Source organism: Protopterus annectens, chromosome 1.part0 (genome assembly GCF_019279795.1).
Source record: "Protopterus annectens isolate FY-2018-M chromosome 1.part0, PAN1.0, whole genome shotgun sequence".
Taxonomy (NCBI): Eukaryota; Metazoa; Chordata; order Ceratodontiformes; family Protopteridae; genus Protopterus; species Protopterus annectens.
Window position 1 is genome coordinate 417,642,988 of NC_056725.1, and position 16,050 is coordinate 417,659,037.

A 16,050-nucleotide genomic window follows, 5' to 3' on the forward strand; every position below is an offset into this window, starting at 1 on the left:
TTCTTTTTGGTGCCACAGAAAATGGGGGACTTAAGGCCCATTCTACCCTGAACCTGTCAGTTGCCAAAGAGAAGTTCCGAATGGTCACTTTACAGTCCAGCATGCCTTACCTGCAGGAGAGCGACTGGATGTGCTCGTTAGACCTCCAGGATGCTTACTATGACATAAAAATGCACAGAAGCTCCAAGAGGTTCCTCCGCTTCCAGCTAGGAGGCAGTCATTACCAATTTCGAGCCCTACCCTTTGGTCTCACCACAGCCCCCAGGGTGTTTACCAAAGTGATGGTGGTAGTAGAGGCTCACCTGAGGCTTCAGGGAATTCATGTCTATCCGTACCTGGACGATTGGCTCCTCACTGCTCCCACCAGGCATCTACTCTCCCAAACCAAGGATTATTTCCTGATTCTTGCCCTGCATTTTGGGGATCACAATCAACACATCCAAATCTCTCCTAGACCCTGTACAGGTGGTAGACTACATTGGTGCCAGGATAGGTGCTCTTCGGTGCAAAACTTCCTGACCTCCGAGAGAGTACAAAACCTGAGGATGCATGTCTCCCTGATCTACCACTCTCATCTCCCAATGGAATTGGTGTTGAGGGCCTTAGGCTTGATGGCAGCCACCATAACTCTTCTCCCATGTGCCCGGTTACACATGAGAATTCTGCACTGTACTCTAGCTGTACAATGGTCCCTGTTGGAATTGCCATTGGCGTATCCAGTTCAACTCAGTCAAGTCTGCCAGTCGTCCCTCATATGGTGGATGTGTTCTCCGGACATTTTGGAGGGGAGACCCTTTGTTCCAGTCCTGGCCCAAGCCACAGTGACCATGGACGCCTCCCAACTTGGGTTGGGGGGGGGCATTGTTTGGGCAGGACAGTCCAAGGCCTGTGGTCCCTTATAGAGACCAGCTTGCACATAAATGTCCTATAGATGACGGCGGTCCTTCTAGCGTTGCAGGCCCTTCACACTTTTCTTCCTCTGTGAACGATTGCAATTCAGTCAGACAACATGTCAGTGGTCTGGTATATCAACAAACAGGGAGGGACCAGATCTTACTCGTGTTTGTTGCGAGACCATGAGTGTGTGGGAATGGGCGATCTCCACCAGTCGCTTTCTCATTGCAACGCACATTCCGGGGTGGTCCAACATCCTAGCAGACAGGCTAAGACAGACCATTCTGATGCCTTACGAGTTGTCTTTAAATCTTTCAGTAGTGGAACAGATCTTCCACAAGTGGGGTCAACCGTGCTGCGATCTCTTCGCATCTCCTTCCAACGTGAAGTGCAGTGAGTTTTTCGCTCTGAACCCCCTGCCGGGGGAATCCCCCGAAGACGCTCTAGTTCATGCTTGGCCTCCCGGTCTCCTGTATGCTTACCCACCAGTACCTCTTATTCCGAGGTTTCTGCAGAAAGCTTGTCAACTGGGGAGCAAAGTGATCCTCGTTGTCCCATTTTGGCCTTGCCAGGTATGGTTTCCCTTCCTTTGGTCTCACCTTCTGGCTCCTGGATCCCATTCAGGATGTAATTTCACACCCTTCGGGGGTGCCTCATCTGAATCTGGACAGTTTGAAGCTCACAGCTTGGCTGCTCCAGTTCCCATGATTGCTAGGGCTCCTGGACTATCCTCCTCAGTTAGATTTATTTTGGTGGCTGCTCATAAGTCTTCGACCAGGAAGGTTTATCGCAGCAAGTGGAAACATTTTTCCTTTTGGGCCTCTCAAAGGAGTTTAGACCCTTTCACGGCTTCTGTTTCTGCCATTCTTGTTTTTCTAGCTGATATTTTTTAACACGGAGCTAGTTCTTCTACTGTCAAGGTTCAGTTGGCTGCCATTTCTCATTTTCATGTGGGCGAGAATTCTGCCTCTTCCAGACTGTGTAAAGCCTTTGTTAGAGGCACCTTTTTGTTATGCCCCCCCCCCAAGTCAAAGATCCTGTCCCCCATGGGACCCTACTATGGTTCTTCAAGCTTTGGTCGCTCCACCTTTTGAGCCTGCTGCAACAGCAGATCTGAAATATTTGTCTTGGAAAACAGCTTTTCTGGTGGCTGTTACCTCTGCCAAAAGGGTTTTAGAATTACAGGCCTTGTCCATTGAAGTTCCTTGCATGATTTTTCACAAAGACAGGGTTTCCCTTCAAACCAAATCCATCCTTTCTTCCTAAGGTGGCATCATCAGTCAATATAAATCAGACCATCAATTTGCTTGTATTTTTTCCTAATTTTTCTAACAAGATGGAATACAAACTCAACCTGTTAGATGTTCATAGACAATTACGATTCTGTTTACACAGGACAAAAAATTTCCATAAATCTGATCAATTGTTTGAATCATTCTATAAACCTTTTTTGGGGAAACCTATCTCGAAGGTCACTATTGCTAGATGGATTTCTTCATGCATCCTTCAGGTCTATAAGGACAGAGGCATATCTCCTCCAGGTCAGATGAAAGCTCATTCCACTAGGTCCATGGCGCTACGTCTGCGGCCTTTTGGTCTAGAGTGTCTTTTGATGATGATTGTTCTGCAGCTACTTAGTCCTCATCTCATACATTTATTTCTCATTACAAATTGGATTTGATTTCCAGAAGGAGAGCATCCTTTGGTTCTGCGGTGCTCCGGAATATCCTTCCATGAGGGCCTGCCAGGAGTTTAATAGCTGGGGACTCTGTCCCACAGGTTGAAGACCCAATGAAGTAAACTACTTCAGATGAAGAAGTTATGTACTCACCGTAACATTCCATCTGAGTAGTTCTACTTCATTTGTCTTCATACGTCCCTCCCTCCTTCCCCCGGACCTTGGCATATGATCAGCCTACGGGCTGCAGTTATAGGTCACAAGTATTTTTTTCAGGTCAGGTTATCAGTATAAGGTTCAGCAAATTCGATCTGGGGATGAAAGGTAGTGGAGGTGTGTTATGGCTAAGGGGAGGAACTTGGTGCTCGGAGCAGATGCTAGTAAAGTTGGCGGCTCGGATCCGATACAGATCCATATCCCACAGGTTGAAGACAAATTAAGTAGAACTGCTCAGATGGAACGTTATGGTGAGTACATAACTGCTACTTTCCTACACAAATTCATATTCAAGTCATTGTTACAGTTTTGAAAAATAAGTTTCAAATGGAGTTTTCTCAAAAACAACTTAAAATCAATGATGACATCGTCGATATTGACAAAAGCCGACAGAACAAATGTGACCCCTTTACACAGTATAAATCTCCATATTTAACATCAAGTATTCTTTGTGTAATTGAAAATGCTAAAGTCACCTCTGCTGCTAGACGTGATCGTGGGGCTTAACAGTCCTGTAGTCCACCTGTCAAAAAAGTTAGTTCCTCGTTGTTCCGGGACGTCTTCTCATTCCACCATGTTGAAAATTAGTAGTCGTCTTGAATCTCCATTGATTCTGTGCCCCCTGCTGAGCTGCATTCCAGTTTCTCAGCCTTTCTGATTGTCGTAAAGGGGCCTGCTACAAAGGGACTGTTTTCTTGTCATTAAGTTCAGTGCTATGGCCTTTGACGTGAATCTATTCAGTGTTATTCCCCATGAATTGGGAACAGAGTGGTTCCATGACTTTTTGTCATCTTCCTCTAAGTTTACTAATGATGAGGTGAATGTTATGACCACATTAATGAAGACAATTTTAAAAAACAATTTTGTGTATTTTGAGCGACATTTCCTCCAGAGAAGGGATTTTGAAATGGGGGCAGCAAGCGCCCCCATTTTTTTTTAATATCATTATGCTTGAATGGGAGAAGAGGCATTTATTCAATGCTTTGTCCCCATTGCCGTGGACTATGTACGTCCATTTCTTGGATGACATATTTATAGCCTGGAATAAATCTGATGAAGATATAGTAGGATTTATAGACTATTTGAACAGTACCACAACTTTTCTAAAATTTGCCCATTCAAGTAGTAGATGTACCATTAACTAGCTGGATGTGAAAATGATGGCTTGCCTGCCACCAGAAAAGATTGTGACCCTCATATTGTTTTTCCAGGGAATCCTGCCTCTCAAAACTATCTCGGGCAAGGAATTCCTCAGAATCATAGGATTCATGACCTTGACTATCCCCATGGTCCACCCAGCAAGGCTACACATGAGTAAGTCCCAGTGGTATCTGAGAAATGTCTGGAAACAACACTTACATCCTCTTGAGTTCATGATCCCCATACTTCCTTGCCTGTGCAAGGAACTGGAGTGGCGGATCTACCAGATTCGGTCAAATCCGGACCTGGCCCTACAGCCCACACCCCCAAACCAAGACTTCTTCACAGATGGTTCAGACACAGGCTGGGGGGGCAACCCTAAGGCATTAGAGATTGAGGAACACATGGACTCCTACTCAACAGAAAGATCACATCAATATCAAGGAATTGAGAGCCTTGATACTAGCTTTGGATATTTTCAAGGGTCAGCTTCTCCCAGGCACCCTGAGGTGGTACACAGACAACACCATTGTGCTGTGGTACATCAACAAACAGGGAGGGATAAGGTCCTACCTCCTGTGCAGGCTAGCACTGCAGGCTTGGGAAATAGGCTGGAGAAACAAATCTTTCTTCAAGCAGTATATGTCCCCTCCACAGACAATGTGATGGCGGATTCCTTAAGCAGCACCATGACCCTGTCTCATGAATGGATGCTGTACAGGGAAGTGTTTCTGGACCAGGTCTATCAATGGAGTATTCCTAACGTCCCCTATGAACAGAGAGCTCCTGACCCTCTGCTCCAGGGCACCTCACCCAGAGGCTTGGAAGGTGGATGCTCTATCAATCTCTTGGAAGGGAATGTATGCATATGCATTCCTCCTTCCTTCTCATTCAGAGAGTCCTTCTGAAAATTCAGAAAGAACAGCCACAAATCTTGCTGGTGACTCCCTACTGGCCAAGGCAGCATTGGTTCCCCCTACTATTTCATCTAGCCAAGGGCAGTCACCACAGGTTACCCCAGGGAATGGACCTGCTCACACAGGACAAGGGAACATTCTTACACCCTCAACTGCCCACACTGAACCTCACATTGTGGGTGATAGGACCTTGATTCCCTTCAGACACATATATACAGAGGATGTGATCCATGTTCTGCAGGAGGCCAGAAAACCAATTACTAGAAAGTCTTACTTCTCAAAGTGGAAGAGATTTTCCATATGGTGTCAGAAAAATAGCTTACAACCACTGACAGCAGACCCCCAGTGGTCTTGCCCTACCTGTTTGACCGTATGAAATACAGACCATCATACTTCTCCATTGAAATCCACCTATCCGCCATCTCAGCTTGCCTGCCCGTGGTACCACCTTTAGCATCAAGGTTAGAAGTCAAACTCTTCCTCAGAGGGGCAGTACACTTCAGGGTACCAAGGAAGCCCATTCCACCACCTTGGGACCTTCATTTTGTCCTGGAAAAATTCACTCTACCACCATTTGAACCAGCCAGAGACTGCTCCCTCTAACACTGCACTTGGAAGACCATACTCTCGGTGGCCATAACCTCTGCCAGAAGGGTCTCCGAAATACCAGGCCCTAATGGCGTACCCCCCCTTCACTGTCTTCCACAAGGGCAGGGTATGTTTGCATACTAACCCCACGTTCATGCTCAAAGTTGTAAATGACTTGTCCTTAAATCAGACTATCAATCTGCCAACCTTTTTCCCCTCTCCGCAGAAGTGAGCAGAGAGGATACTTCACTCCCTAGACATACACAGACAACTCAGGTTTTATTTGGCCAAAACCAAATCCTTCTGAAAAGCTGACAGGCTCTTCATCTCCTATCATCCTAGAGCCCTGGGTCAACCTGTTTCCAAGCAAACTGTATCTTCTTAGATATCAAAAAATATTCCCTTTTGCTACACCAACCTTGGTAAGTCACTGCCAGCTCCAGTTAGGGCACACTCAACCAGGGCAGTGTTCCTCTCACAGGCTTTCCTTAAAGGATCGGGCGCAACTACTGTCCCAGAGGCAGAGTCTTGGTCCTTGGATCACACATTCCCCAGACACTACAAACTGGATATGGTCTCTAAAGCCAGGGCAGGATTTGCCAGAGCCATCCTCTATGGGTTTGTGGAAAGTGCTTCTGGTCCGCCACCCCTTCATTAGGGCAGGAGCTTTTACATTCTCCTTGTTGTCATGAATACCGCAGCATAAGAATAGAAGGACATAGTATTGTTGTGTAAGAACTTACCATAACCTTAGATGTCCTTCTCTTCTATATGCTGCTGTGTAGTTTCCCACCCAGCCTTCCCCCTCACACTTGCCTAATTCCAGTTTCTTGGAGTAACCACTCTGTAGTCGCTGATTTTGGCGGCATTCAGTTCTGAAGAGGTGACTGTTGTGGTCCATTTTATACCCGACGTCTGTTTACGACCGAAGTCCGAGAGAGGCACGGGACGTTACGTGCACCCTGGGGATAGCATTTAACTTTTGTATAATGGCCGGACGTGCAAGAGTTCACCAGAGGCAAAATTCCCTGATGGCATGAATACAGCAGCATATAGAAGAGAAGGACATCTAAGGTTTTATGGTAATTTCTTACACAAAAATACTTTCTTTATGCAGATGACATAGTCATGTATAGGTCAAACAAATCCCACTCTGTTATACAAACTCGGCTCCAAGATAACCTCCAAACCCTCAACCAGTGATTGATAGGCCAGAAACTGATACTCAGTCCCTCAAAAACAAAAACAGTGCGATTTGGAACCAACCAAAAAATAGCCAAAGCACCCAGCTTCCTTAATATTAAAGATATTAATACCACCATAGAAACTACCACATCATTCATTTACCTTAGCATATGGCTAGACGAATCTGTTAACTTTCAACCTTACATTCAAAACACACACAAAAAGATCAGCACTGTGCTGTTCTGGACAAACAAGCTTTTAACTCTTCTGTTCAAGCCAGCCAAAGCTGCCATAGACAAAGGCATACAGTTATCTCAGGTGGAATGTGGATTGCCCATTATAGCTGCAGCTTCAAAGAAAATGACACTACCTTATAAACCTTCTCCAGTAAAAATCTGCTGGTTCATTACTAACTCCTCCAGTAATGAACACCACTGCCTAACTCTCGCCAAAGATAAATGGCTCCCAGTACATTCAGAGCCAGCATCCTACTAGAATCACTAATTCACAAAGCCCTTTCTCTTGAGATATCGTCTCCTGTCACTCATAAACTTTTTACCAAAACCACTACATATAATCCCAGGGGTATCTCTCAATCTCAGCCCACCCTGCTAACTCCAAAACTAAACCATTGCACTGACCATGCATTCTCCATCCTAGCATCTAAACTATTAGACGCCATTCCTCTCTGTCAGACTCATCCAGTAGTACTCTAATTTCAAACAGCAGCTCAAGGAACACATCTTCACTCAAGTAAAGTGCAGCTGCACTCACTCATGTCCCATTACATGAACCCTGCAGCTCTCTCACACACCCCTTTATCCCATTTTCATCCTTTCTTCTCATCTTGCCACCCCCTTTACTTACTACTTCTCATTCATCCTGCTTTCTTCTATTTGCATGTCTCTCCAACATCTTTCTTCCCTCTGCATGTCTCTTGCATCTTTTCTTTGTCTTCTCTCCATGGTATCCTTTCTTGCAACTGTTCTTATTTGCCTCTTCTGATGTCTTCATACCACTATATATGATGTTATGCTGCTGTCCCTGTAGCATAAGCTATCTCAGTCATTATGGCTGCATCTTATCCATAAAGCTCTGCTAAGCATAATTCCATTTTTCCATCAATGGTATGACATTAACTAATTTTTGAATTAAATGTTGCAGTATATTCTTGCATGTCTGTGATGTAGTAGCAAGGCGTTACATGTGTAAATGTCTGTGAAAATAGTCTATATGTTGTTTGCACATTGATTCTGGAGACACGGAATTTCGTTCAGTTTTTGCACTTGTGTGATTTCTGAATGACAATAAAGTTTACTTTGACATTTGTAAATGTCTATATACATTTGCTTTGCATATCCTTTTATCTTTAAATATGTTTTGTTCATTTCTTATGTGACTGTATTCACCTGGACTTTGCCGTCAAATCTTCCACTGAGATCAGTGCACTACCACAGTAAAGAAATATAAATAAGTAAATAAAAATGAATGTAACTTCACGGTTTAAGTCATACAATGCTTGGCAAAGTCATTTTCCTTCTCGGGTTGCATCTTAATTCTAATAATTAAAACCTTTGTTTTCTAAAGTAGGAGTTGATTGTTTGAAGCAGATTTGGTATTAAGAAGTGTGTTTTCTTTCAAATGGTGATAGAAGAAACGGAATGTGTTGCAGCTAAAAGTGAACAGTTTAGTGATGGAGTGAGTCATGAAATGGAGCAGCACAGCCATGCTGCTTCATGAACATCTACTAGGCATCCATGAGTAATATTACAATTTATTGTTATAGAGGTAATTAACAACTTGGAGGTGATAATTTAACTGTGGAACTTTCGCTTGTGTACAGTAAACTTAATGCATTTAGAAGACGGAGCAGAGGATGCAGAAATGTTGCATGACTAGCAAGTAGCTGTTGGAGCTGCTAAATGGCCAGTATTTGAAGAAGAAAATGGCAGCAGCGATAGCAAGGCAAATTGTGCAGACAGAACAGTTGGTGGCAATGTGAGACAAGGCCAGGAAGGAGATATGAGATTGTGGTGCACTGGCAATAAGGACGGCTTGCACTTGATAATCTGTGTGACAATTTGTGTGCAGAATGTACATGCAATTGCAAAATATGTGCTGGGAATTTGTTATAGTGAAACATTTACCAGATATAATGTAAGGGAAGCATTAACCTATACTGAATGAATTGTTAACATGTTACAAAAAGAATAAGTTCTGTGGTAATTGTGGCATCCAGGTAGAAGGTTGTCAGTAGCTGAGTGATCAGTGTATTTCAAGCGTGATTATTCTGTGGTGACCCTTGAACATTGCCTGTAATTTATGGAAACAGTAAAAGTATGTAAAAGAAAAAGATTGGTGTAATATATACATTAACATTTCCTGGTATACTAAATGTGTTTTGGACAACTGGGGTATTGATTTTTGAAACTTATGATTAAGCAGTAGTAAAGATGAAGGAGTTGCCAGAGAAACTACAAATTGAGAAAGAGTGGAGGGGACAGTTAAGACTGAGAGTGACAGATACGTGCAAGAAGTAGAGGATGAGTTTGGAAGAAATGCAGATTCAGTGGAGCAAAGTCAGCTGTTTGTGTATAATCCCTTAGAGCAAGATAGTTTTAAAGATGTGAATAGCTGGGCTGTGTGTTCATCAAACACACTATCCTTCCAAGAAAGATCGATGACTTTTTAATTCTGATCAAAACTCAATGTGATTTATTCGGTTTCATCCACAAAATGCATCTGTGGCCACCAAGTACAGCCATTGTAGTGATTGTGTGCTTAACAAAATCTGATGATTAAATGTATAAAGCATGGCCAATTTTCAGCTCATTCCTTTCAACAGAAGCATACAGTGTGTCACCTATGATGTCCCCCCCACACACATGTATATACACACACACAAACACGTGTTCATCAGTTAGAAGCACTGTATACCTTAGATTTCTAATTCTGATCAAGTGAATGAATAAATACTTAAATAATGACCAAAAGTAATGCACTTCTGCTAATACTGCCAGACACACTGCTAACAATGTCAGTAGTTCAACAAATAGCACACATGCCTTTGGTGCCGAACGCTGTGGGTTCTATTCCCTTATCAGGTACTTTGATTGCTGACCCAGCAGTGCAGCATTCCTGAATATGTCATCCTTCGGATGAGATGTTAAATCAAGATCCCATCTGCTTGAGGTTGTTGTAGTGCAGGTGGATGTAAAAAAAATTCCACAGCACCAGTTTAAAAGAGTAAGTGAAGTTCTTCAATGCCCTTGCCAAATTTCCCTTACTAGTATAAATACCATCTTTGGTCTCCCCTGAAAAGAGACCACTAGCCTAGTGGGACTAACCTGGTCAGCAAAGGATAAATAAATAAACCCACCTTCACTACAGACAGGCATGTGCGCTCCCACATACACATACACATTAGTTGGGCCCACCACTTAAATCTGTCTTTATTGACTCTGTGTACTTCAGGTATTTGTGATAAATGAAAGAAGCTGTGCCATAAGACAAGACTCGACAAACAACATTTGCAAGTGTGTTTTTTGAAATAGGTAAATTAAAAACTTGCACACCGTGTCAAACAAATAGTTATTCTGTGTTGGAGCAGTGACAATAAGGTAAGATTCGGAAACAGAATCTCTCTACCAGTATCTCACGACCTCTCATTACAGAAATCAGGGAAAAGGCCAAAAAAATATGAACAGCAAAGGCCCAAAGTCAGGGACAGATTTTTCATTATTGTTCCCTGTATACATTGTAAGCTGCTAAAATAAGTTTTACATTAATGTACATTTCCTGAAAGATATGAAGTCTAAAACACCAGTGTCTGTCATCATTTAGTGGCTGAACTGTGTGTTTATGCCTCTGTATCGATCTGTGTTTATATTTCTGTGTCTGTGTGTGTGGACTTTATTAAATACATTTAAGTAGCTTATTTTGTATGTTGCATATTTTACACCAACTTTGAAATGTGATTTGGGCTATCTTCTTTTGTTTAGTGTACTCTGGTATAGTGAAGCATTAGGTAAAAGAACTGTTTTGCATCAAAAATATATACTAATAGAAAAGCAAATGCAAAACTTAACGGATAGCCCATTTTTACCAATAACAGCTTAAGAGCAGTAATGCTGTCCATGATGGGAATTAAAGGATGTAATGGATTTTCCAGTGGTGAAGAGGCCCTTTGTTTGTGGTATTTGGACTCTCAAAACCCCTAACACCCACACTTTTCAGCATTATTGCTTATGTTTGCTTCAACACAGTTGCACATCTCTCCACAAACATGGGAATGTCTGCAGGAAAAGATGCTGAATTGAAGTTGGTAAAAAGGATAACCCAGACCCGAGACCCATCCTTCACGGTCCTCTTAAAAGAACTGATGTTAAGAATGTATTTGTTGTTTTAGCAGAGCTGTATGTAGTTTATAATTTGCAAGCATTTGTAAATGTAATGTTTTTTTCTTTATTTTTCAGGCTCATTATCCTGCCAGTTGCATTCACATGTCCCAGTGGATGGATGATGGAGGGTTTTATGAGGGGATGACAGTGGAAGCACAGAGTAAGCACCTTGCCAAACTCATTTCAAAGCGCTGTCCCAGCTGCCAGGCCCAGATTGAGAAAAATGAAGGCTGCCTACAGTAAGTGTGTTTTTAGTTATTAGAATGTCATTGGAACTGGTGCTGATAGTCATCACAACTCTTTAAGTCAGCAGATGTCACAGTCTGAACATACCTATCAGTTCTTGAACATCTGGAGTAAGTCTCTTATAGCAGTTATTTTATGTGGAGTTCCCTTACTGTTGAACACTGTCACTTTTATGCTTACTAAATTGCATGCCTGAAACCATTTTATCTCCTAGATCTGATATCATTTGATCTGAAGTAGTTTACTTCATTTGGTCTTCAGCCTGTGGGTTACGGATCCGTATCGGATCCGAGCCGGCAACTTTACTAGCATCAGCTCCGAGCTCCATACTCCTCCCCTTACCCATAATACACATCCACTGCCTTCCATCCCTAGATCTCGTTTGGCGCGAATAGCTTTAGCATCATGTCTCTTAAGCTCCAACTAGTAAGTGGGTAAAACCTTCGTGAGTAGTTTTTCTCTTCAAATTTTTGTCAGTTAGTGATAGTATAGGTTCCCTTTCTCCTCACCTCGCTTGATGCGTCGAGTTTTAGACTTTTAGTATAGTTAGAGTAGTTTGTACTGTTCTGTAGATTGTAGTTTTCCCTCCCCCCCTCAATGTTTTCTCTGTATACGAGTGTGATGAGCGGGTGTGTGTATGTGTCAGAAAGAAACTGCCTGTTTTTTTTCCTAGGTTATGTTTCAACTGTGTTAGTATGGCTGAAAAGCTTGTTTTCAAGTGTTGCACAGAGTGTGGCCATAAATTATCTCCTGCGGATGGCCACAGTGTGTTTTGTGCTTGGGCGTGGCCCATCTGAGTGTGGACTGCAGCATATGTGTGGGCTTCATCCCCCGCACCTTAAAAGATAGAAAGGCCAAGCTGGCCGTCAAAGGCCTTCTTCCCCCATCAGACTCTGTTTCCTCGTCTCCGGCTTCGGTCACAGCAGCTGCTGTGGTCGCCGCTCCTTCATCTGGCTTCTCCTCCCTCCCAGGCTGGGACTCAGCCTCCTGTACCAAAGCCTGTGGTAGTGGAGCAGAAAAGAGGTAGAGAGAGGGATAGAGAGCTGAAGGTGAGGGAAAAGAGAAAGAGGTCTCTGGACCTCGCTTCACCTATGAAGACGCCACGGATCCGTGACTCCCCTCGGCTCTGATCTACAAGGTTCTCCCCGAAGCCAGAGGAGACGCATCCAGCTTCTCGGGCCTTGGTGCCCTGACCTGCCAGGTCGGAGTCAGTGGCCTTGTTGCGGTCCACCCAGTCCTTGTCTGACATGGATCTGGATAAAATGATGAGGAGGTTTATCCGTACCCAGATCCAGATGGGGGTCTTGCCAGCCCCCCCCCCCCCAGGAGGGGGGAGCTCACTTCCTTTTTTCCAACCTACATCTCGTTCTCTGATCCGACCTTCGGGTTTGGAGTATTCCGATCCGAGGTTGGCCTTGGTCAGGGGGTCGGCGCCAACGGTACCTGCTTCCTTGATGCCGACAGCTGCCTGGAGCATTTCGAATCTGACCAGCTCTGATCCAAGCTGCTCTCTGAGCCGGAGCTTGGGTGTTGGATCCCAGGGAGTGGAACCTTTTTCTTTGGCTCTGACTTTGTCAGGCCAGGTTCCCTCCCTTGGAGTTCCGTCCACCTTGGGCCCAGCTGCGATTCTCTCGTCGGACCCAGGGAGACTGGCCTCCTTATTGGTTTCCCAGGAGGTTTGCTGTCCTTCGGCATTCAGCGTGGTAGAAAGTGTTTTCTCCACTGTATCGAGACCCCTGACTGCCCCCTCGGACTCCACCCAGACCCCCTCAGCTCTGTCTACAGTCCCCATTGTTTTACTAGAGGGACAGCCCGTGCTCGAGGAGCCCCAGACGGTTCCTCCCAAGGAACAAGTGGTTTGCGAGTTCCCCTAGAGAGGTACCTTGCAAGCATACATGCAAGAGGAGGCACTTGGACTCCCCCGAGTCCCTCACCAAGGACGTGGACTTGGATGATGGAGAAGGTTCCCCTAGGTCATATCCCAAGGATGTCTCCTTTGGAGACATCATGGAAATCATGCGCCAATGTGGAGGTCGGTCTGCCCGTAAACCTTCTTCTGATGAGTCCGTGTTCCTGGAGGCTTTCGGCACGGGCCCATATACTTCCTGAGTGTCCCCTCCTGTGGATCCTTTGGTGGATCTGGTCACCTCACAGGCATGGAAGGAACCAGACACCATGGAACCTATTCCAAAAAGACTGGATAAGATCTTAAGGCCCCCCCCCCCCCTCATATAAAGACCAGCATGGAACAAGGGCTCCTCTGTAGATGCCATGGTGGTAGCAGCAGCCACTAAGGAAGAACTTGCTCAGGAGAGTTCCTCGGTCCATCCTCCTGAACGAGAGTCGCGGATGATGGACCGCCTAGGGAAGCGGGTTTACGCTTCAGCTACCTTTTCAATTAGGGCACTGAACTACCTGGCCCATGTCAGCAGACTCCCAACGCGACCTGGTAAAGGAGCTGGTGGAGTCTCCCCACCAAGTCCATGTCGCAGGAGGACAAGGCTTCGTTCTCCACGAGGATGGCCACTTTAAAGGCAGTATCTAACACGTCCATGCGACTCCTTTCACATGCTACAGAAGGAGCAGATAGGGCAGCTTGGTCCAGCGTGTCCATGAGGCGCAACGCCTGGCTCAGGTTATGTAAATTTTCCGAACCCTTCAAGGTGTCCTTTGCCAATGCCCCTTATGACGGCTCTACACTCTTTGGTAAGACCGTCAAAGAGACATTAGTCCAGAGTGAGAAGGACGGAAAGAAACTGTCTGCCATCTGGATCTGCTTCTCTAACCCTCAAAGGTCCTTTTCCCGGAACCAGAGGGTCAAAAGAAGATGTGGTTCCGGAAGTCACAGTATTCCTGGGACACTCTGGGCTCTTCTTCCCCCAGAGTCAGAAGGGGACAGAATGGACGCTGGCCCAGAGGCAGAGGCGATCCAAGGAACTTTGGGTCTCGAACCTTTCTTGGACAGACTCTGGCAGCAACCCTGAGTGGTTGCCAGACTGCTCTACTCTGGAGGCAGTCGGGGGGGGGGGGGGGGCGGGGGGTGATTGTCCTTGCACTTAGCGGCATGGGAGTTTATGACTACGGACCGCTGGGTGCTTCAAATCATATCCAGAGGTTACTCTATCCCCTTCATGGGTTCCCCCAAATCTCCCAGACACCTCCCGGATGTACCACCCACGCAAAGGGAGGTAGCAGCACAGGAAATTTCCAAGCTGCTAGGAAAACGAGCCATCGAAACCGTCTCCCCAGATCAGTCCGGATCGGGTTTCTACTCCAGGTTCATTTTGGTGCCAAAGAAAATGGGGGACTTAAAGCCCATTCTGGACCTCTCTATCCTGAACCTGTCAGTTGTCAAAGAGAAGTTCCGGATGGACAGTCAGAGAAGTTCCGGATAGACACATTACAGTCCATCATGCTGTACTTGCAAGAGAGTGAGTGGATGTGCTCTTTAGATCTCCAGGATGCTTAATGTCACATAAAAATGCACAGAAGCTCCAGGAGGTTCCTCCGCTTCCGACTAGGAGTTAATCATTACCAATTTCGAGCCCTACCCTTTGGTCTCAGCACAGCCCCCAGGGTGTTTACCAAAGTGATGGCGGTGGTAGCGGCTCACCTGAGGCTTCAGGCGATTCAGGTCTATCCGTACCTGGACGATTGGCTCCTCACTGCTCCCACCAGGCATCTACTCACCCAAACCAGGGATTATTTCTTGACTCTTGCTCAACATTTGGGGATCACGATCAACGCATCCAAATCTCTCCTAGATCCTCTACAGGTGATAGACTGCATTGGTGCCAGGATAGATGCTCTTCAGTGCAAAATATTCCTGACCTCGGAGAGAGTTCAAAACCTAAGGATGCATATCTCTTTGATCTACCATTCTCATCTCCCAACGGCGGAATTGGCATTGAGAGCCTTAGGCTCTATGGCGGCGACCATAATGCTTATCCTGTGTGCTCGGTTACGCATGAGAATTCTACAGTGGACTCTAGCTGTACAGTGGTCCCTGTTGGAACTGCCATTGACATATCCAGTTCAACTCAGTCGAGTCTGTCAGTTGTCCCTGCTATGGTGGATGTGTTCTCCAGACATTTTGGAGGGGATGACCTTTTATTCCAGCCCCGGCCCAAACCACAGTGACCATGGATGCCTCCCAACTCAGGTGGGGGGGCATTGTTCGGGCAGGACAGTCCAAGGCCTGTGGTCCCCCATAGTGAGCAGCTTGCACATAAATGTCCTAGAGATGAGGGCGGTCCTTCTAGAGTTGCAGGCCCTTCATGCCTTTCTTCCTCTGGGGATGATTGCTATTCAGTCAGACAACATGTCAGTAGCCTGGTATATCAACAAACAGGGAGGGACCAGATCTTACCCCCTTTGTCATGAGGCCATGAAAGTGTGGGAATGGGCGATCTCCACCAGTCGTTTTCTCATCGCAATGCACATTCCGGGATGGTCCAACATCCTAGCAGACAGGCTGCTCCAGTTCCCGTGATTGCTAGGACTCCTGGACTATCCTCCTCAGTTAGATCTATTTTGGTGGCTGCTCATAAGTCTTCAACCAGGAAGGTTTATCGCAGCAAGTGGAAACGTTTTTCCCTTTGGGCCTCTCAAAGGAGTTTAGACCCTTTCACAGCTCCTATTTCCACCATTCTTGATTTTCTAGCTGATATTTTTCAACACGGAGCTAGTTCTTCTACTGTCAAAGTTCAGTTGGCTGCCATGTCTCATTTTCATGTGGGCGAGAATTCTGCCTCTTTAGCCTCTTCCAGACTGTGTAAAGCCTTTA

At 45.4% G+C, this 16,050-nt stretch overlaps 1 protein-coding gene across 2 annotated transcripts in view; it reads left to right on the top strand.

Moving 5' to 3' along the window:
• Positions 1–16,050, top strand: part of CUL9 (cullin 9) — a 2,881,018-nt gene that overhangs the window by 2,451,863 nt on the left and 413,105 nt on the right. For both annotated transcript variants that reach the window (XM_044060287.1, XM_044060293.1), the window contains exon 34: positions 11,094–11,257. In XM_044060287.1, coding sequence (XP_043916222.1) covers positions 11,094–11,257 — 164 coding nt within the window. The remainder of the gene's footprint in view (positions 1–11,093; positions 11,258–16,050) is intronic.